General features: G+C 37.2%; 1 protein-coding gene across 5 annotated transcripts in view; it reads left to right on the forward strand.

Moving 5' to 3' along the window:
• Positions 1 to 19,852, forward strand: part of DUSP22 (dual specificity phosphatase 22) — a 73,002-nt gene extending 53,150 nt beyond the window's left edge. The window contains exons 5-9 of one of the 5 annotated variants that reach the window (XM_023496371.2): positions 11,234 to 11,308; positions 15,318 to 15,489; positions 17,126 to 17,198; positions 18,742 to 18,887; positions 19,209 to 19,852. In XM_023496371.2, coding sequence (XP_023352139.1) covers positions 11,234 to 11,308; positions 15,318 to 15,489; positions 17,126 to 17,198; positions 18,742 to 18,842 — 421 coding nt within the window. In that variant the 3' untranslated portion in view covers positions 18,843 to 18,887; positions 19,209 to 19,852. Of the gene's footprint in view, positions 1 to 11,233; positions 11,309 to 15,317; positions 15,490 to 17,125 lie in introns of all 5 variants that reach the window. The other 4 variants (XM_031946939.1, XM_012541678.3, XM_012541677.3 and 1 more) reach the window with 4 other exon arrangements.
• The last annotated feature ends 3,948 nt before the right edge of the window (positions 19,853 to 23,800 follow it).

Genomic DNA, 23,800 nt, shown 5'->3' on the forward strand with positions numbered 1-23,800 from the left:
CTGCCTGTTTTTGTAAGGCTCATGAATTAAAAATGTTGTTTACATTAGAAAATAAAATTTTATCATATTAAAAAAAAATAATCCTGCCTCAGTTACCAACTGTGTGACCCTAAGCAAGTCACTTAATTCTGTTTTCCTCAGTTTTCTCATCTGTAAAATGACTTGGAGAAAGAAATGGCAAACAACACTAGTATCTTTGCCAAGAAAACCCCAAATGGAATCAGAAAGAGTTGGAAGTGACGGAACAACATTCATCTCTGTGATTTCAGTTAATACTAATATGAATAATAACTGGCATGACAATGTTTTAAGACTTGAAAACCATTTTATTTAAATCTGTCATTTCATTTGATCCTCACAATAACCCTCGGAGGCAGGCACTATGATCTTCCCTATTTTACAGAATAGGAAACTGAGGCTGAGTGACTTTTCCAGAGTCCCAGAGCCACCTTTTTTTGACTCCCAAGTCAAAAAACATCACATCATACAGCACACATCAAAGCATATCTATAAAAGCTGATAAATAGCTTTCACATAAGTTATAAAAAGTGGTTGGAAGATGTAACATATCTTTTTACTGATTAGAAATAGGCTATTGCATGTTGACATCTATTCCTTAGTCTGATTCTTCATTTTTGTATATTGTTATCAAATTGTCAGTCTCTTCGATCCCAATTGCAAAACAAAATACCAAAGTTCTCCTATTCTCTGCTTTCAAATTAGAATAATGATTTTAAGCCATACCTATAAAAGCTGATAAATAGCTTTCACATAAGTTGTGAAAAGTGGTTGCATAAAGACACAGCATATTTTTCTAATGATTAGAAATGGGCTATTCCACGTTAATATCTTCCTTAGTCTGACTCTTCATTTTTCTATATCATTATCAATTTGTCAGTCTTTTCAATCCCAATCCCAAAATGAAATACCAAAATTCCTCTTACTCTCTGCTTTCAAATAGGAATGAGATGACAGAGTAATGATTTTGAGCTTTGGATGTCATCTGATAATCTCATTTCTTCTCACCTTAACTTTTCCTCATCTCCCAGCATTCTAACAAACCTTAGGCCAAAGGAGACTTATTAGACTGGGTACAACATAATTTGACCTTTGAAGATTTGTTTAATGTTGTATTTTAGCTGCTTTTTCTGCTGCTGCTGTTTGCTGCTAGGGAGGGTGATTAATTATCTAAATGTCACTTAAGTGTGTATTTTTGCCTTAGTCCCCAATCATTTCCTCACGTATTTCCAACAACTTAAAATGCAGAAACCCCCGATGACATAACAGAAAGACTTAAGAGTTTTACCTCACTTCTGCCAATATTTTGTTGTTCAGAATCAGGAAATGTGAAAGTTCAAGTTCTCAGAGTTAAATAACCTCATAAACCCAGGTTGGGGGAGTGGAGGGAAGGGGAGGAGAGGACAAGGGAGGAAGAATGCTACAGGAACACCTCCCAGTTAAGGAGATGAACTGAAGAATGAATTGATAGCTGATTCCCATTTTCTAACTAGCTAGTCATGTAAGGGATTGTTCTCAGAGACCAAAATCATATCCCTGTGGTAGAGTCGAGTTACAGTGTATCTGTCAGACTGTGGCTGATCAGATCAGTGGGGGCTTGGAAAGCTCTGCCACGGGTTAGAGATAAATTGTCCTTATAAACATAGGAAGTGGCTGCCCTAACTTTGTGCTTCTTGTATTGCTTCTGGGCTAATTTAATTTTGCTTTGTTCATAGAGTACGTTGAGGGCACTCCATGCTGGGCGGTCCTGTGCCAGTGTCTCCCATGTGTATTGCATAATGTTGGAAAGATTGGGGTAGAGGGGGTGAGAATTGTGGACGTATTTTTTAACATGACTGCATGTATAACCTCTGTCAGATTGCTTGCTATCTTGAAGAAGGGGAAGAGAAAAGAAGGAGGGAGAAAAATCAGGAACTCAAAATTTTATAAAAATGAATGTTGACAATTATCTTTGTATATAATTGTAGGAAAAAAATTAAATAGAAAAAATTTCCTTTTTCAATATAATAAAAGGTTATATTTATAAGGTAATAATATTTGTTAACTATTCAAGTAGTGCTGTGTTTTATACATACACATACACACTGATATACATTATATATATATAAACATATATATGTATATATAAACAACAAAACTTGTACATAACATAAATGACATGTTTATATGTCTGTGTGTCTGTGAATCTTCATTTGATCCTCACACTGTCACTGTAAGGGAGATGCTTTTTATTATTCCCATTTTACGGATTAGGAAGCTGAGAGAGAGAAAAAAAAATTAGGTGATTAGTTTTTAAAAGGTCCCATAGCTAGTAAGTATTGAGACAGCATTTGAATTCAAGACTTTTTCTTCCATATACAGTGCTCAGTCCAATCAGGTGGTACAGTAGATACCGTACTATGCTTAGAGTTAAAGAGCTGAATTCAAATTCAGTCTCAGCATTTAAAATCTTTTCCTTCAGTTTCTTAAACTGTATCATGAAGATAGTAATAGCATGAGGATCAAATGAAATAATATTTGTAAGGCACTTACACAGTTCTTTGTAAGTCCTATAGAAATACTATCATCATCATCATCATCATCATTATTATGCCACAGATATTAGATTTAGCTACATTAATATGTCAGAATGTTCCAATATGTCATAAATACATGCTGCACAATGATATTTAAACATTGTTTTTATATTTAAACATTATATTATAAACATTAAATATTTTATATTTAAACATTAGAAAGGGGATTTTCTCTATGTAGTCTAAGGAAATTTGATTCAACTCAGACTATGAAGTATGTAACCTTAGTAAACTTGTAATATTTAGCACCAGGCTTCAAAGATCTCTAATTTTTCAGGGTCTTCTTTTTTTTTTTTCTTTTCCCTATCCTTGATTTGGGTTTCAATAGTATAGAAAGATTGTATTTAAAATATAATAGCAATAGTGGTTGCTAATACGAAGTACTTCTGATAAGTCTATTTCAATTTATTATCTATTAGGTTAGATTATAAGCTTTGTCTTATTTTAAAAGATAATAATTAAGTCAAGATATTAATTAAATTTGTCTTTGTGTCTTTTACTTCAATATGTAGTGCCTTCTGTATGGGATATGTGGAATATTCAGGGAGGACTGGGACTTGCAGAGTCCTTTTCTCACTTAAATCCAATTCATGCAGAAGTCAAAACATCACCTTATGATGTCCTTGGTCCTCTTCAAAAATAAAGGGCAAATAACAACAGTATCCAGTATGGTGTTCTGCCTTGTATCATCTGCAAATGTGATGAGCATGCTGTCTAACCAAGTTCATGATAAAAATGCTAAAAATGAATTTAACACCCAATGGTTAACAGTAGAGGGAAAAGTCCCTATGTTAAATGCACTCCCACTTTCTTAAAAGCAGTATTGTTTATAGGATATAACTGGAAGGAAATTCATTGGGGAATGACTGAACCAAGAATGGTAAATGAATATGCCTTAATTGGGAGCAAATAAGCAGACCATGAGAATTATTTACACAGTGACTAAACAGCATTGAACAATTTTGGAATTTGGAACAAATTCCAAAAAACTTGTGAATGCAAGTTAAATTGTATTTTTAGAAGATTGATGGTTATCTCTCCTGACTTTTGGGAAAGAGCGATGGACTTGGTGTTTATTCACTCATTTCAGTTATCTCCAACTCCAGTGATTTCCCTTCTTCAGTTAATTTTACAGATGAGGAAACTGAGGCATGCATGAGTGAGTAATTTGCCCAGGATAATATTGCCCCTTAGTGTGTGAGACAAGGTTTGAATTTAGGAAGATGCGTTTTCTTGACTTCAAGCCCAGCATTCTATCCATTGTGTTGCCTGGCTGCCCCAAGTGAAGCATCCATTGTCACATAGGAAGGGTGGATTTTATTTTGTTTACTTGCTCTTCTTTGTTATAAGGGAGGTTTCTTCCTTGGCTGGCAGGGATGTGGAGAGAGTCATTAGGAAGTAGAAGTGCTAGGAAGAGGGAGGGAGAGTTGGGTAGTGATAATAATGCCACAAAACAAGAAGAAAAGAAATAAAATGAAACATTTAAAAATACAAAGTAAACAGTTGAAGGAAGCTTAGAGACAGATAAAAACAGGATGGTTTTGTTACTATCATGTTAAGTTAAATGGATACTTTAAAAAACAAACCATTAATAACAGATGTATTTTCATATACAATTTATTCATGTTTAATACATATTAAGAAAAACTAAGAAAGGGAATGACCATGATAAAATACAAAACAAAACAAAAAATTATAAAAAGGATGATCTGAGCAACTGCCAGATATCAAAAGCAGTCAGAATGACAATCTCTTCAGTCTCAATCCCAAAATGAAATGTTAAAATCCTTTTACACTTTCTGCTTGAAGGACTCTTGAGTATATGTGAGACTTAGTGCAGTCTCTGGTGCAATAAGTGCTTAATAAATGCCTGTTGCCTGGTACATTGTAAATGCTTAATAAATACTTGTTGACTCCCAAAGAAAGGACACTGGGAAATGAATGTAAACTGTTTGCATTTTTTGTTTTTCTTCCTGGGTTATTTCTACCTTCTGAATCCAATTCTCCCTGTGCAACAAGAGAACTGTTCGATTTTGCACACATATATTGTATCTAGGATATATTGTGCCATATTTAACATGTATAGGACTGCTTGCCATCTGGGAGAGGGGGTGGAAGGAGGAAGGGGAAAAATCAGAACAGAAGTGAGTGCAAGGGATAATGTTGTAAAAAATTACCCTGGCATGGGTTCTGTCAATAAAAAGTTATTAAAAAAAAAAAAAAGATGCTCTGGGGTCAATATTTAGTCTCTAGGTAAATTAGAACTCACCAACTAATGGGAGAAAAAATTGGAAGGTGAGATGGGGGCTTCTGTGTTAGGATCTATATAATCCTGTGTTTGTAGCTTCTGCTTTGCACTCCTCTATGGACACCTTGTCTGTTGGGAGTTGCCCTTTCTCAAAATAATAAATCCTTTTTTTGCTTTTAAAAAAAATAAATACTTGTTGACTAACTAATAGGAATAGCAAAAAGACCCACTTTGACTTGACTAGAGGACGTACAAAGCAAAATGATCTAGAATGTTGGGCAGATAGGTTGGGAGCTAAATTGCAATGGATTTCCTATTTGGTTCCAGTAATAGGGAGCTACTGAAGTTTTTTGAGTAGCAGATTGGCATAGTCAGATCCTACTTTTGGAATGTTCCTTAAGTAGCTGTGAAAAAAATTGGATTGGAGGGTCAATCAAGGAGATTAAATAGGATGTTATTTCAGTAATCCAAGTGAGAGGCGATAAGGACCAAAATGGGAGCAGTAGATCTGTGAATTGAGGAAAAATGTGATTGATGGGAAAGATATTGTAGCGTGAAAAGCATCAAGACTTAGCCACCTGATTGAATATGTGGAGGGAGAGCAAAGAGCTGAGATTGGCTCTGAAGTTGTGAATTTGAGTGACTGAAAAGTGTTCTCCTGGGCAAGAAGGGTGTTGTGTGGAAGACAATGAGTGCAGTTTTGGACATGATGCATTTGAGATGTATGTGGGGATGTTTTATTTGCAATATTGAATAGGCAGTTAGTGATACAGAACTGAACTTCAGAAAAGAGTTGGGGGTAAGTGTGTATGTATTTATATATAGATACATTTATATATGTATATTACATATATCAAGATAGAAAGTGAAGTGTAAGCACACTTTTGTCAAATTTATCCCAAAGTTTATGATTTTAATTGAACAAAAAAGTTATTTGTAAGCTATATTTATCAACTCTCTTAAATTGTCTTTACACAAAATCCAGTTTCTATGTTATCAGAAAATAGACTTAAATTTTTTTGTTTTTTTTTTTTTTAGAAAATATTTTAACAAAATAAAAAGAACTTTAAAAATTAAAATTAAACTTTAAAAAATTAAGTGACAGAAGATTTATATGTGTTTTATCCGAATTTATTCAATTATTTTTTTCTGTTCTTCCCTTCTTGGGACTTGTGCAGATAGACATAGAAACATTTCCTTCTAGCGGACCTGGGGTCCTCTTTCACGCAACCACTGCTTTTTCTGCAAGACTTCATGTTGCCCTAGAAGTGGACTGCCAATCAAATGAGTGGCAAAAAGGGGAAACTTGCATTTATTGAAACAGCTTGTAGCAGACATAGTGCTGTCAGTCGGTGCTTCTGCTTCAAATTTGAATTAAGTGGTAATAATGATTTGAGGTCTGGGGTTTTTCCCAGGGTGGAGGAGAGAGGATTTAATGATCACTGCTTGGTCTTATGTCACAGTCTTCCCTGGAAATACCCTGCTCTGAGACACATAAACAGGTCTGCGCCAAAATCATAATGTGATTTCCCACCTCTTGATTTTCTTGGAAAAGACATTTCTAGGAATGTAGTGTCTGGTTAGGCTAAATTAGTCTAATGCTTAGCTGGTTGTGAGTCATACATACTTGAACATTTCCCTCCCTAACATTTTTTCTTTGTTGTCTCTTTAGTAGCTTTGGAGAAACTATCAAATAGTCCTGCCAAAGGTTATTGACTATGGGGTCTCAGATGCTACCTTATATTGCAACCAAGTGATGGAAAAGATTTGGAAAAAATATTGTAACCAAATAGCCTTGGTTACAATATTTTGTCACCCATCATGGTAGACCCAGCTGTATACACTGAAGGAGGATGTAATAAGCATAGGGTTTGGGCTTGAGTTTGAGGGTTAACTCTGATCCTGTCTTGAACATTTCCTTTCTGGAGCTCAGCTTCCTCATCTGTAAAAGGGGTTGGTGAGATTTCTCCTCAAGGGCCTTCCAGGTTTAAGGTGCCTCGGATGCTACGTTGTCTGTCTCTGTTTCCAGACTTGGCCAAACTTAGTTTGTTCTGACTCAGGGAGATGCTGCCTTGTTGACTGTGACTCCCCTCCGTCCCCTTAGTTACATAACACATGAGAGAGGCCCTGACTTTAATACACATGGTACCCAAAAATAAGATGTAAGAATCTAGGTTTCGTAGTGTGGGTGGGGAGCGCAGGTGTTAAGAGCCAGATGTAGGAAATTGTCCCTGCTCACAGGTTTCGGTAAAAAGGATCGGCCTGATGTCCTCAATCACACCGTGTAGATTTTGGTGGTGCTCACTGAGATTTTGGAAGGCCTCGTGGGGGAACGAGGTAGTGGGTAGATTTTTGTATAATTTGAAATGAGACCTTGTCATTTATGCATCCTTTTCTACTTAGATGATTGTCACTTCTTGATTTTTCTTTTTGATTTGTTCTTATGTACCCCTTATCATTGACCCAGATCTCCCCTCTACCAGAAAAGTATACCACAAAGAAGAGGGAAAGACCTTAAACCTGGGCACTTGTTGGGTGTGAGAGGGAGATGATAATGAGGTGGGCTGGGTGAGTGGTAAGATCTTTTCTGAACAGGATCCTAGCATTCAGAGCTGGGAGGAGCCTTAAAGAGCACCTTGGGGAGGGGAAGCAACTTCCTCCAAGGTAGCAGAATTAGGATTCCAGCCCTTCTGCCAATTCTATTGGTCCTTCCGTTACACCATATTGCCCTATAGATGTGGGGTGGAGGGAGCAATCTCAGCTCTTAATTAGTTTGCCTCAGGAGCCAGGGTACAGGAAGGCATCCCTATTGCCTGTCCAAGAGCCCACTGTCTTAAATAATAGTTCACACCTGAGAGGGAGAGGTTAAGCCATTTTCATATATTTCTGATTATCATTTATAGCTTTGCAAATAGCTACTGTATAATTTTCCAGGCTCTAGTAATGAGAGAATTTGTGTAGGAGGCAAAAGTTGGTGGTCTTAGTTCTACCTAGAACTTTTCCACTGGGTGGAATATATTTATTCTCTACAGATATTGGTTATAGACATATATATATATATATATATATATATATATATATATATATATATATACACACACACACCCATGTATGTATAAACATAGAGAGGCAGTATGGCATAGTATATTGTATTCTGAGCATGAGAGTCCAGGAAACCCAGGTTTAAATCCCACTTTATGTGGTTTGTGGTCAGTCATTTAATTCCTTTGAACCTCAATATTCCCACCTGTAAAATGGAGATAATAATACCTGTGTTCCCTATCCCATAGAGCAGTTATGAAGCTAAAATTAAAAAAAAAAAAAGTATGCAAGTCTTTGAAAACTTTAAAGCATCACATTTATGGTATATAGAAATGAATTATACATACATATGTACTTATATATCTATATCTTTATCTGTGTAGTTGTGTGTCTATAGAAAGTAGTTGTTTTTTTCCTATCTACTGCCGCCTCTGTGCCAGTTGGCTGTTCCTTAGTTCCTATCCTTGAGTTCTTTTTGTTGTTGTTGTTTTGTTTTTTAGTATCCTTCTCTTGTGGCTAGGCTGGAAAGCACAGTGGTTCTGAAAACTAATCTTGGACTGACCCTTCCTTTTGAGCCGCCTTACATTTGACTGCCATTCGGCTGCTCCTTGAACACAACATTCCGTTGCTGATCTCCCTGCCTTAAACTGGCTGGTCTCCATACATGGCTTGTATCCCTCCTCACCTCCCCTCTCTTACTAAGACTCAGCTTAAAGTCCATCTTCTACAGCAGATTTTCCCTGATCTGTCCATCTGCAATCTTCCTCAGATTACCTTACATTTATGCTATAGATCTCATCTACAAATAGCTATTTGCATGTTATTTCCTCCATTAGAATGTCACTCCTTGAGGGCAAATATTGTATCAAAACACACTATTTTTTATGTCTTTGGGGCTTAGCTCAAGCATGGCACATAGTAGGTGCTTAATAAGTAATGGTGGAGTACCACTGGAATATTTACAGTATGTATGCTCAGGATAGTCCTATACTCATTCTGTAATGTGTCTTTTAAAAAATGTGTTTTCCAATACTATATGATGATCAATTCTGCTGGATCTGGCCATCCTCAGAAATGAGATGAACCAAATCAGTTCCAACAGAGCAGTAATGAATTGAAGCAGCTACACCCGGCGAAAGAACTCTGGGAAATGACTATGAACCACTACATAGAATTCCCAATCCCTCTATTTTTGTCCGCCTGCATTTTTTATTTCCTTCACAGGCTAATTGTACAATATTTCCAAGTCCGATGTACTTTGTACAGCAAACTAACTGTTTGGAAATGTATACATATATTGTGTTTAACTTATACTCTTAACATATTTAACATGTACTGGTCAACCTGCCATTTGAGGGAGGGGGTGAAGGGAAGGAGGGGGAAAATTGGAACAAAAGGTTTGGCAATTGTCAATGCTGTAAAATTACCCATGCATATAACTTGTAAATAAAAAGCTATTATTTAAAAAAAAAATAAAACTATGATTGAGCCAAAAAATATGTGTTTTCCATAAATGATTTGATTTTATAATAGACAAGAATGACACAAAAAATTTTAAGAACTATTTTCAACATCGTTATATACTCCAAGATTTTTGATCTCCCCCCAAGAGTAACAAGGTGTGGTTCCTAATAGCAAGTAAACAGCTGAGACTGTGTGTAGAAAAAGGAAGAGAACCATCTAAGACATAACATGAAGGGAGCTCCAGGTTTCAAACAGTGTGGGAAGGGAGGGCCAAGGGAGGGTTGTCAGACCTGCACAGGTAGGTCATTTACATTCCTTATTCTTGCTGTGACTGTACAATTAAATATGGCCAGAGTTGGAGGGACTTATATAAACCCGTTGTTAGTAAGGTCCCTAAGATTAAAGATCTTCATCTTAATCTCCTAAGGGCATCTAGTTCAAACTATGCCAACTCAGAGTGAGCAAAATTTGGGGTTTTTTATTTTATTTTTTAATTTTTAAATAAAAAAATTTATTGTATTTTTAAACTGTGAAACTATTCATAGCTCATAACCTTGCAAAAGCAGAGAGTAGGATAGTTTTGACCTTCTGACAGTAGTTTGGAAACCCCTGATCTTGTCTGTCCATCTCTCTTTATATGTATGTATGTGTGTGTGTGTGTGTGTGTGTGTGTGTGTGTGTGTTTATTTATTTATTTATTTTTGCCGAGGCAATTAAGGTTAAGTGACTTGCCCAGGGTCACACAGCTAGGAAGTGTTAAGTGTCTGAGATCAGATTTGAACTCAGGTCCTCCTGACTTCAGGACTGGTGCTCTATTCACTGTACCACCCAGCTGCCCTGATCTTGTCTATTAACGGTGGGTTTTGAATCTACTTCCTCTGACTCTGGGGGCTACAGTATATAGTGTGCAGGGCTTGGAGTTAGGAAGAATCATCTTCCTGAGTTCAAATCTGACCTCAGACATTTACTAGCTGCATGAGTCATTTAACCCTGTTTGCCTTAGTTTCCTATTCTATAAAATGAGGCAATCCTGGTATATGGTATATAGAAATGAATTATACATACATACATATGTACTTATATATCTATATCTTTATCTGTGTAGTTGTGTGTCTATAGAAAGTAGTTGTTTTTTTCCTATCTACTGCCACCCCTGTGCCAGTTGGCTGTTCCTTAGTTTCTATCCTCGAGTTCTTTTTGTTACTGTTGTTTTGTTTTTTAGTATCCTTGTCTTGTGGCTAGGCAGGAATACCTAACCCTGTTTGCCTCAGTTTCCTATTCTATAAAATGAGGTGAAGAAAGAAATGGCAAACCTCCAGTAGTTTTGTCAAGAAAATCCCAAATGGGGTCATGAAGACTTAGGCACAGGTCTCGTACTCTTTCCACTACATCTTGTTAGCTCTCCACAAAATGACTTTTAGGAATTCTGGAGCTAATTCCCATGCATATTCCCATGCAGGTAACTGTGCATATAGGGATGGCCCTGCTTAGTCCGTGTTATCATTATATTTGTCACCTTTAGGCTTGACTGTGAGGATAGGGGGCTCATCTGTTGCATTCTTGGTCATGGATTTTGACCTAGGAGAGTGGGTTTGACAGGAAGGACATCATGAATCCCTTAGTTCAGTAGAAAACAAGAAAATAATATATAGAGGCTTCTAAAATTTCTGGCACCCTTGTGAGATTCATGTGTTCATTGATGTTGTTTATAGATGGAGTCAGACCTGGGCAGGTTGGTCTATATTTTTGAAAATTAAAGAATTTTCAAAAAATTTTGATTATAATTTTTTTTACTTAAGAGGCTGCTTAACATTGAAATTTTCTGCTTAAATATATATATATATATATATATATATATTTTTTTTTTTTTCTCTCCTCTGCCCAGGACAAGACATTTTAAAGAGAGTATCAGGTTCATTCATGAATGCCGGCTTAGAGGTGAGGGCTGTCTTGTACACTGGTACGTATGTTTACTACCTAAGAATATTTTTGTTAACGAGCTTGTTACTTTTACCAAGCTATTTTCTGGCTATCTGTTTTTTCCATATAGTTATTAGTTTGGTTCCTTTGTCAGAGTTTCTACCTACGCATAATCCCAAATATTGGGAAATAGCAGAAAAGGCCCTGAATTTGAGAGTCAGCAGAATTGTATTCTAGTTCCTGTTCTGCCTATTTAATATTTAGGTGACTGAGAAAAATCATTTAAATGATTCTAAGTGTCAATTTCTTTCTTTCTTTCTTTTTGAAAATTATTAGATTGGATTAAACATTTCTTCCAACCCAATTAATTAGCTGTTTTTATTTTTATTTTTTGTCTTTATCTCTTCCCTAATATCTGTCATAGTTCTTGGCATAGAGTAGGCACTTAATAAATTCCTGCTGAATTACATATTCTACTACACTTTCCCCTCCTGCCATTTCATATATTTAATTGATATTTTCATTTACCAAGGATTATACCCAGGATCCCAATTGTTTTTCATTCTGAGCTGCTACTGGGGATTGCTTTGACCTTTGAGATTTATTGACAAAAGAAACTGCTTTTTCTAAGCTTTCTCCTAGCATTCCAATAGAATAGCTACAGGTATGAGTTTCAGCCTTGAAATTTGAATGCCTTTTAGACACTTTTTAGGCATGTCTTTTCCACTTGCTTGGAAAATTTTTTCAACATGTAGGTGTTTCATTTTATTTAGTTTTGTGTTACTAAGATACCACTGGAGCATTTCGTACAGTTTCTCTAATTATAAACTGTTTTATTTGTTTTTGATGATTAATTGCATTGCTTTAAGTATTAATAAAACTTGGTTCATTTTACTGGTAGTTAAATGCACATATATGTATGTATAGAAACATACATGCATACATACATATATATGTAATATATGAAAAGGGGAAAGAGCTGTTATATAAAAGGTAAGATGGTAAACTAAGGTGGCTTTAAACATATTTTCAAAATACTTTATTTTAGAAACATGAAAGAATGTTGTCAGTTTTATTTTGCAAACACTCTGTGCCCCAGCTTCTTAAACTGTGGATCAAGACCCCATATGGGGTCTAAAACTGAATGTGGAGATTACAAAAACGTGGTTAATTATCAATAAATGTTTTGCTATAACCTGTTTCATATACTTACATGTTCAGGGTCATGTAAATGAATGGGAGAAAAGTTTAAAAAGCCCTCAATATATAACATATTTAGACACAATATGAGGTAGAGTACTAGTGTATACTTTGTAGGTGAATAATAGGGGTATCTAGGTCACACAGCGTACTAGGCCTGGAGTCAGGAAGACCTGAATTCAAGTCTGGCCTCAGACATTAGCTATGTGATCCTGGGCAAATCACTTAACTCTATTTGCCTCAATTTCCTTATCTGTAAAATGACCTGGAGAAAGAACTAACAAACTACTATTCTTGCCAAGAAAACACCAAATATTGGGTCACAGAGGGTTGAATAGGACTGAATGAACAATATCTGAGGGAAAAAAGATAACTGGAATAGTTTGCCAGATCCTTCTCTAGCTTTTTGTCCAAGAAATTTTTACATGACCCTGGATATATAGGTTTAGAGCTTTTGAGATATCTGGAATGAAGATTCTATGTAATGGTAAAATGATATTAGTTAATGAAGAGTTCTTTATAAACATAACAGTTCCTTCTTAGCAGGGGACAGTCTACATGCTGATGGTAGCTCCACCATTCCAGAAGAACAAAGAAGATAAGGCAGGAAGTCAGATAGCTTAATTGCTCCAAAATAGGTTCTGGAAAGACATTTATTTATTTTAAAAAATATTTAATATGATGTGACTTAATATTTAAAAATTAGACTTGTCCCCTTTTGATTATGGGCAAAAATTTCAGGAGACTTACTGGAAAGTGATGTGTAATTAAAGTCATGTACTCTTGCCTTGGTACTCAAATATCTATATTTGAATATGACTGTATCTTGGACCTAGCTGTTCATAATTCTTTAGGCAGACTGCCCTCCAAATACTTGAATTTTAGGACTTAGAATTTTTATCCTCTTTCTCTATCTCACTCTCCCTTCTTAGGCCCCTCCCAGATTCCTACTTTGTCCTTGAGATAACATTTCTCAGTCTAAGCTGAGCTGCAGCTTTTTACTACACTTGTGTTTTAAGCTGCCTTTCAGGTAGCTGAAGATAATTAAATGTTTGGTTTTTAAAAAGTTTCTCAATTAAGAGAAGGAGAAGCTATAAACTCCTGCCATATTTATTAATTTTATAAAAGTGTTTGGATCCATAGAGCAAAATGCACCCTGGAAATGTCTCTACTGATGAAGTATTATTAAAGCAAAACTCTACAAAGTTCCCCCAATGGAGGCAGACAGAAATAATTTTTGTTCAGAGATGCACTGAGTATAGACAACAACTGAAACGTTACAGCAAGAAGTTTGCCAGCATCATAAGAAACGTCCTGGCATAAGAAGGATTCTTTATAGATGATGAAGTTCTGCAAGTGTTTCTTATTACAGATGACATTAATTGCATGATTAATAATTAATAACAATTAAGCACCAGAATGCTTCAAAGCCTCCTTAGTGAAATAATAATACATGTCAAGGCATCCATTTTGCCCATATTGTAAAACTATTTTATTGAATAAATCCATCAATGTTTACATATCAAATAAGCCTTGAAGAAGGATAATAAATCAAGTTTGGAGTCAGATTATAGGAGATCAGGTTGTATTGTATTTTAGAAATGGTGTAGATCTTTATATGATGTCAAATTGCTTATTGCTCCAAAAAACCACCTTTGGTACCCATATTCTTCTGGTGATACTATAGGGGGGAACATCTTGGAATTAAAATAACATAAAAACCAAAAAGAAAACCAAAGAACCACATGGTGTGTGGCCATCAGTGATTTGGGCAAGAACAACAGCCATGTGTCTGACCAGTAGGGTCAACTGCTGGACATTTAGGTCAGCTGTCCAGAGGAAGAAGCAGAGAAAACCAGAGCCAGTCCAAGAGGTCCATTTTTGAGTAAATTCTCTGAGAAGAATATTTAGGAAAATATGGACAAGAAGGGCAGGATGAAGTGACCAGCATGGAAGAGCTGCAGTTCCTAGCAGTGAAAGGAATAACCCATGTTAGTGAAAACACTGAATCTTCAAAGCATTTTTATAGATTAACTGGCTACATTTAATTTGTAACATCGAGAGGCCTTCAGAAACCAGCTATATACAAATAAAAGGAACATTTTTCACAAGTGATCAAGGATGTTGTTACTGGCATCAAAAATTCTTTAATTGACAAATTCACTTCTGCATTTCTTCACATTTCATCCTTTCCTCACGTATTTAAATGATTTATTGTTCACAAATTACTGGAGGTTAAGGAAGCAGTGGAGATTGAACAAAGTAAGCTAAAATGTTAAGAGATTTATGATGGCAAAGAACTGGCAACTAAAGGAGCACCCATTTATTGGGCAATGAATGCCCTAAGAAATTATGGTATATGAATGTAATGGTATTCCATTGTATTCTTAAAAAATGACAAAAGCGATGATTTCAGAGAAATCTAAGAAGACTTTTATGAACTGATGCACAATGAAATAAGCAAAATCAGGACTGCAGTTACTACAATACAATGCTGTTGTCAACTTAATAAAGACAAAAAAAAATTGAAAAACTTAAGAACTCTGATTAGTGCTATGACCAATCACAATTCTAAGGAACTATCAAGAAAGTGTTTTACCAACCTCCTGATAGAGAGGTGATAGTCTCAGAATATAGGAGTCATATATATTTAGACATGGCCAACATAGGAATCATTTTGCTTGATTTTGTTTATTTGTTGCAAAGATTTCATTTTATTTTTTTCTTCCGAGAGAGGATATAGCGGGGAGAGAAAATAAATATTTATTAGTTGAAAAAATTAAATTAAAAAATTAAAAAAAATTGAAATTGCAACTTTATTCAGACTCCTTTGTCTCTTTGCTCTTCAGCTTGGCTGGTGTTTCCAGAAGTGTGACCTTGGTGGTTGCTTACATCATGACGATTACTGATTTTGGCTGGGAAGATGCCCTACACATGGTTCGGGCAGGAAGGTCTTGTGCCAATCCCAACTTGGGCTTCCAGAAGCAGCTGCAGGAGTTTGAAAAGAATGAAGTTCACCAGGTAACGTTGGGAGTTTCTGTGTGTGTTGACTGAAGTATTCCATTCTTAAAGCTGTGGAATCATATAATTCTAGAGCACCCTTTGTATAATTAATCATATAATTCCACAGGCCCCTTCAGCTACAGAGATCATCTCTTAGCCCCACCCTTTCATTTTACAGATGAGGAATGAGGAAGTGATCCACAGAGAGCAGACTGAAGTAGTATCTGGTATCCTTTCTCTCCCTGTACTTGCTCCTTACTCAACACTCAGAGGGTATTTGTCTTTTGGGCTCCTGCAGCACTCAGGTCACGTTCCAAACTGACAGGTCAAGCATTTTTTGACTGCAGTGGGCCTATAGAATAAAAAAACTTTGCATGGAGGATGGGAAGTGGGGTACCTGTAAGGTGAGCCTAGAAACAGAAAGGGTCATGGAAACGGCCTAACTTAGAGGCATTTATTTGCTGCATGGGAAAGAGGGTATTCTTAGACTACTAGAAATAGAAAATCAGCTTGTGAAATGGCATTCAGTAAGACCTCAAAAGATTATTGGCAGTTCCAGACATTTAAAAAAGCCCTTTTCTTGACCTTCTTTTACAAAAGAACTTGAAGCCCAAACAGCTTTTTAGCACTGAGCCATTAACATTTCCACTGTGTTTTGAATTTACAGGGAGAATAACTTGCAGAATATTTCTTTCTCCCTTTGTTCCAGATTTCTCAATTCTTTCCATTCTGTTCCAATCCCAAGGCATTGTATGTCTTAGTTTTTTCACACTCAGGTTGTTGACATTATTGCTTCATTTTGCTTTTTTTAATGACCTTTCAAGTGTAATGATGGCTCTCAACATTTTGTTGTTGGTTCAGCAGATGGTGGGGCCATTGAACATTAATTAGTCATTCAATAAGCATCATGTGCCTGGCACTGTGCTAAACTCTGAGGGTGTAAAAGAAATTAGAAGGATGATCTCTGTCCACAAGAGCTCATTTTCTGCTCAGACAATGATACACAAAATATATACAGTTAAATAGAAAGTGGTGATGCTTTTCATCCTTTATTTTCAAAGTTTAATAGGAAAGTAACCAGAGATGGAAGAAATTAGCTTCTGGGGGACTTGGAAAGGCTTCTCACAAAGGTGGTATTTGAACTGAGGAGTAAAAGGGACCAAGAGGTATTGGTGAGGGTGGGAAGAGCATTCTAGGAATTGGTGGAAAGGATGTGGAAAAGCATCAAGGAAGCCAGTGTGCCATGCCTGGTAAGTGCATGGAGAAGAATAAAGTATCCAAAAAAGAATGGAAAGGCAGGAAAAAGGCAGATGATGAAGGAGCTTAAAGAAGCCAAACATAGGATTTTATATTTGATCTGAAAGTAATAGGGAACTTTTGGGGTTTATTGAGGAGGGAAGTGAATGGTCAGACCTGTCTCTTAGGGAGATACTTTGGGGAAGAAGAAGAAAATGCAGAAAGACCAATCAGAAGTTCTTATAGTAATCCATCCTTGAGATGATGAGGGCTTGTATAAGTGTGGGTTTTTTTAAGCCCCTCCTGTTGTGTGTGTAGAGTACCCCTTGCCTCCCTGTTGCTGTTTGAGAACATTTAGACAGTTTGGGTTATCGGGTCCTGTGCCCGTACGTGATGGCTTTGTTTTTGAATTCTCTAGTTTCGGCAGTGGCTAAAAGACGAGTATGGGGAAGATCCTTTGAAGGATGCAGAAGAAGCCAAAAACATTCTGGGTAATTACAAAGAGCAAGCCCGTGCAGAACCACCCCAGCAGAATCCCAGCGGGAGGCGGTGGAATAGCTTTTCAACCCTGCCATCGCTAGCCTGCAATAACTATACTACGGAGACCTAACTCAACAGGATGCAGTCTTCTTCCTCTTCTTCTTCCCACTTGTCTTTCATATTTTCTGTATGCATTGTGGTATGCTGGACCCCTTTACAGTACAGATGGTGTGGGGATTCGGAGGGCCGCCGGGGTGGCTGGGTGATGGTGGTGGAGGTCTGAGAGTTGTAGTGGTGAAGGAATCGGGACTTCTCCTATGCAGATCTTCATGCTCCGAGCTCCCTCTCCTTGCCCTGCCCTTGCAGTCCCTCCCCCAAGCAGCCCCAGCCTTAGCTTGCTTTGCAAAAGGGGTGCTGCTGAGTTACAGTGTCCTACTGTGGAGGGGAGGGGTGTGCTTGCACACACACACATGTGGGGGTCTGTGTGCACAAATGTGTCCTTATATATATAATGATTATACATATTATACATGTGTGTGTGTGTGTGTGTGTGTGTGTATATATATATATAATACCACCAGTATTAGAATCATGAGTAGCTTTTTGTGGGTCCAGGCCTCTATGCACAAATATTTAAGCCATTCATTAACAAAAAAACTCTGGAATAAAATTGCACTGTATGTGTGTGAGCTGACATTTAAAAGAACTCAAGGACATAAATTGGAGGGCTGGAAGGAGGAGGACTCTTCCCTGGGAAACTAGTTTGGGGTGATTTGGGGGAATGTGGTCCTTTGAGATCGTTCGCTGTCCAATTAGCCTTGAGCCAGAGGACTCTGGAGGGCCAGGGTTTCTTCCAGGGGACTTTAGAGCTGTCTTCGGATCATCTTGGTCTAGTCCAGGTGGGGCTCCCCATCTTCCTGGGAGGTGAGCAGACTGCTGAGGTCTGCCGGGTGTTGACCACTGGTCACTGTCCCACTCCTTGTCAGCAGGACCACCTCCAAGGTTCCTTCATGCATAGATTTATTTTTCGCCCCCACTCTGTAATAGATTTATCTCAGGATTCCTCTGTGTCTGTAGGGATCTGTGTGTTGTGTCCAAAGAAAGTGTTTATTAAGCACCTGGACAGTGTTCATTAATAAATGCCTGAGCATTGATTAAGCACTTTTGTTTGTACTGTGGACTTGGGAGTTGACCTCAGCTACCTCATAGAAAATGGTTGGCTTTTTTGTTGAGGGATTGCTTCTTTTTAAAAATTTTATTTTATTTTTTTTAACTGATTTGAACCCTGATTAGACATGCTCACTCTTTTTTGGAAGAGAAATGGAAGGATTTCAATGTCCACCCAAGCCAACTGAGAATTTCTAACTTTGGCTTGAATACTGATGCTTCTGATGGGGCTGAACTTAAGTATTAAAGCAGAGAACAGCAGTGTATGGGAGCAGAAGTATAACTTCTGCCTTGTGTGCACTGGGGAGCAGTAGTAGGTATTATTTATTGGGCTCTGCTGTCTTCCAGGGAGTCTCCACTCCCTTGTGCCAATTCAGACTTTTTAAGCACGCAGAGCTCCGAGAATGAAAAAATGTTCCCGTCCTCTCCCTAAAAAGATGTTGCGACCCTGTTCCTCTGAATGCCATCACAAAAGAACCCCTGAATAAGAAGAGAAGCAAGCTATCCAGTGCATTGTAGGGTCTGTGTTAAAGGTGAGCCATCTGGGGGCAGGGAAGAGTGGAATCCTATATTTCTAGATATAAGCTATTTTGCCACAAACATAGTAGTGGAGGAGGGAGATGCTATTGATGTAGTTATAACTTTGCACTTCAGACAACAACAGCAAAAAAAATCCCTGCCTTTAAAAGCATTTTTGTCAAGCCAAAAAGGAAATTTTATTTAAGTTAGAGTATTGAGTTGTTAACTTCTAAGTACATAAATATGTGTGTGTATAATTTAGAATATTTAAATATCATGCATAACCCAAAATGCTGTTTTAAATAGTGGTTGCCAGTGATACTCTTTCTCTACAGCAACAGCCGGAGTTCTGAAATATTTGACTTTACTGAGAAGACTAGTGGACAGTTGAAGATGTCTGCTTCTTCCCATATTTGCTGGGAGCCATGTTTGCATAACTGCAGTTTCTGAGCTTCCTCTCAGTGGACTGAGTTGCACTATCAAAAGGAAAAAAAAAAGGAAAATAAATAATTGTGATTGTTTTCTAGATTTCCAGTTTTAAATGTCTACTGATCTTGTTGAGGCTCCTGTCTTTTTTGATTGAAATGGGATGCTCTGTTGTGACGCGATGTATGCTTTTAGGAACTGGGGTTACACTGTGGCCAAAAGAAAATTATTTGCATGTTAGAAATTTGTTTTAGTTGATTTTTAAATTTGGATGACTTGGGGGAGGGGGAGGAGACAACAATTCATCATATTAGACTAATTTTTCCCCCGATCTGGTTTCTGGTGTAATGCTGATTGTTCTTAAACTTTATTTGAATGGAGAAGTTGGTGACTTCGAGGGGCTTTCATCCCATGAGCTCTTTGGCACCTCAGGGGGACACTGTGCAAAGCTTTTCACCCCATTTGTATTTTCTCCATGATATATATCATCTGTGACGTGTGTTTAATCAAAGCTCCATGTTTTTATTAATAAAGACTACCTTTCCTAACTTTACCTCTGTACTCTTTCTTCATTGAAGGAAAGTCATTTTATTTCTACAGGTAAGACATTCCAGAGTGGTATTCCCCTTTGGTTATGTTATCTTGGACTGCTTGTCTTTATGTAGTCCTTGTTTCTATTATGTCTCTTAGTATAGTTTCTGTTTCCAGTTGTGAGATGTGAATTCATTTACATGAAAGGAATCAGAATAAGACTCCCTTCCCGTATGCAAAGGGATAGCTAGCATTAGACCCCCAGAAATCATTCACTTTGTCTTGGTGAGCAATAGTTGCTGAAATAATCTCCTCATTCGCAGTTTAGAGTCCAGGGGTCCTCAAACACCCAGATGCAGCAGCTGAGGATGATTATCCCCTCACCCAGGGCTATGAAGTTTCTTTATTTAAAGGCCCATGAAACAAAGTTTTTGTTTTTACTATAGTCCGGCCCTCCAACAGTCTGAGGGACAGTGAACTGGCCCCCTATTTAAAAAGTTTGAGGACCCCTGGTTTAGACCATATCACTCCCCTGCTTCAAAGTACTTGTTGGATCCCCATTTCCTCTAGAATAAAATAAAAGCACCTTGTCTAGACATTTGATGTCTAGACATTGATAGTCTGACTGGGGCAGTTAAGTGGGACAGCAGATAGAGAGCCAGGCTTGACATCAGGAAGGTGAGTTTACCCGAGTTCAAATCTGGCCTTAGACACTTTAACTTTGTGAATCTGGACAAGTCACTTAGCCCTATTTCCCTCAGTTTTCTCATCTGTAAAATGAACTGAAAAAGCAAATGGCAAATCCCAAATGGGATTGCAAAGAATTGGACACTGCTAAAAAACTGAATTACAAAATAGCTTGACTTCAATCTACTTTTGCCAAATAATTACATTTCATTTTATCCCCTTCTCATGCTCTCCATCTCCAGAAAACCAGACTATTTCCAGCCCATTTCCTAGTCTTATTTTGTTCTCTGCCACTCCTTCATGCCTTGTCTCTCTCTCTCTCCCCAAGTCTGCTGGCTGAAATCCTCCTCTTTCATGGATCCTGTCCGTGAAATCTTTGATCCTTCCAACTAAAAGTGATCTCTCTCTAGAGCACTTTGGTCTATCCCAGACTATATTTAACTTATTTGCATGGATGTTATGCCCTCCCTCTCTTCAAGAATAGATTATAAGTTTGTAGCAGAAATAGGCATTTTTCCCTTTATATCCCTAGTTCCTTGCACACAGTAGGTGCTTAACATGTTTGTGGAACATATTCTGTTTTACCAGCATGAACATTGTCATTCCGTGTGGTGCTTTTAAAATGTCAAAAGGTGCTTCCCAAAGTTGTGTTTTCTCTCCAATTGTGGCAGCTAGGAGACTCAGTACCGCACTGGCAGGTGAGCCAGGAGCTGAGGGATTCGGGCCCCTGAGCTCTAGGTGGCAGGCTTGACTGTTGAATGCAAACCGATTCTCATTTTCCCCAATCTCATAGGAGTGCAATTCAGGAGAAAACTGGCTCATCCAGAGAAACGGAAAGAGTTTGGGAATCTGCTGGCAGGAATGACACCTGATAACCCTGAGGAACGTTTCTCCAAAAATCCCAAACTCCCCAATAAATATTTGAAATGCTCGTTTAGGTTCCACAGGGATGTGCTTGGAGCAGCATAGGTAACAACCCTGGTGCTGTTTACATACATAGCATCTGCCCTATGCTTATCCCAGTCACCAGAGCCTTGGGGCAGACAGACCTGGTTGTGTGTGTGTGTGTGTGTGTGTGTGTGTGTGTGTGTAAGGGGAAGCCACCAAATCCAAGTTCAGATTAAAAAATCTATATAATACACACACACACACACACACACACATATAAATATATACATATATATATATGTGTTTGAGGAGGTAGACTTAAGCAATTTATAAGTTTGGTGATCGTTAAAAGTGAAAATCATCTTCAATATGTTTATCTTCTGCATGTGTATGTTGCCATGTAGGCAGCTGCTTATTAATTCAGTTCCCATGGATTTATCCCTTCACATTTCATGTCAATAAATACTCCTTGGTCTCTGTTGAGCTTTTCTCTCTGCTTATATATGAAATATTAGGAAGAAGGCAGTAGGAACTCGGTAATGTTTATTGGGAAGAATCTTGCTAAATGAGGTGTTGGGTCATTTTAAATTAGGCTAAATTTGGCCTAGGCTTATTAAAAAAAGCTTTGAAATATTATGAATGATTCTGAGGTTACAGACCCAGAAAAACAGCAGAAATGTGAGCATAGCTATGGAAAAGAGAAGCCTGTGGAGTAGACTGCTCATTGGTCAGATTTAAGTCTGTCTCACACAGTCTATCCTGGAACAAAAAAAAATGGATCCCTTTCTTAGAAAAGCAACGGGAAGCTGGCCTTGAAGTCAAGCCCTAATTCTGAATATATTGGCTATATGACTTGGCAAATGATGTAGTCCTTGGGTGGGCTAAGCAACTCTAACACCAGTTCTTAACTTGGGAGAACCATGATTTTTGTGGGGGTTGTTTGAACTGTTTTAATAACTGGTTCAATATAATTGGTTTCTTTTTAAACTTAGGTATTTTAGGCATTTAAGAACATCATTAGATGATCAACTTTGATTAACTTAGCACTTCTCAGCCATACAATGATCTGACATTTCCAAAAAGACACATGATAGAAAACGCTATCCACATCCAGAGAAAGAACTGTGGAGTTTGAATGCAGATGGAAGCATGCTATTTTCATTTTTTGTTTGTTTTTTTTCTCTCATAGTTTTTCCTTTTTGTTCTTAGTCTTTTTTTCACAACATGACTAATGTGGAATTAAGTTTAATATAATTGTACATGCATAATTTATATGAGATTGCTTGCTGTCTTGGGGAGGAGAAGATGAAAAAGAGAAAATTTTGGAACTCAAAATCTTATAGAAGTGAATGTTGTAAACAATCTTTAGCTAAAAAAATTTAAATACTATTAAGTGGGGAATGGGGGTGGGGTGGGTGGAAAGCATTACTCAAAGAAGAGATCTGGAGGTTCAACCAATTGCCAAATAAGTCCATGTCAAAAAAAAAGTTTTAAAAACTACTGCTTGGAGATGATAAATTGCTGAGAAGATGCCCACCAACGTTGAGAGAAGCAATTTCTCTACCTGTGAATTTCCTCTACCAGTGCTTCTCAAAGTATGAGTCAAGGATTTTCTGGGGATCCCCCAAGACCCTTTCTGGAGTATTGTGGAATCAAATCTCTTTTTCATAATATGTTATTTGCCTATTAAAATACTCCCTTCTTTTCCATCTATTTGCCTGTGTGAGGCCTGATTTTCTTTATGAACTTCAACCAAAACAATATATTACAACAGGTCTAATGAAAAAGCTGATATGAGAATCCTGTCTTCTGTTAAGCCACACATTTACAATATTTGCAAATATTTGTAAAATAGTGCCACCTTTCTTACTATTTTTGATTTGGAAAAAGTTATTTTTCATAAAAATATTTGTTGAAATGTTATGGATTTAGTGTCATGTAATTTGAATTAAATATTTAAAAATTTTTAACTTCTATTGTAAATATTGATAGATATAACCTCATTTTTTTCCTCTTTATTTCTCTTTCCTTTCTTCTAAGTATTCTAAGAGGTAGAGTTAAGAAGGGGTACATTACAGAAACAGAAAACAGTCTTTGCAAAAGTATAGAGGGAGGAGAAAGAATACTGAGTTTGGGGTACACCTTGAATTAGAATTAATTTTAATCCTTGGTTTGTTTTCTTCTACTAGAATATAAGCTCCTTGAAGATAGGAACTATCATTTTAAATATTTAAAAATCTCATCTTCTGTGAAAGAATACAAATAGATGGATATCTCCCTTTCCCAACATACACAGAAAAAATTGGGGGGGGGGGAGGGAGGAAGAAGGTTGGATAAAAATTTCAATGGACCAGTAACTAAGAGACTTGGATTCCAGACTGGAATCTGCTACTAA

The sequence above is a fragment of the Sarcophilus harrisii genome, chromosome 1 (genome assembly GCF_902635505.1).
Source record: "Sarcophilus harrisii chromosome 1, mSarHar1.11, whole genome shotgun sequence".
NCBI lineage: Eukaryota > Metazoa > Chordata > Mammalia > Dasyuromorphia > Dasyuridae > Sarcophilus > Sarcophilus harrisii.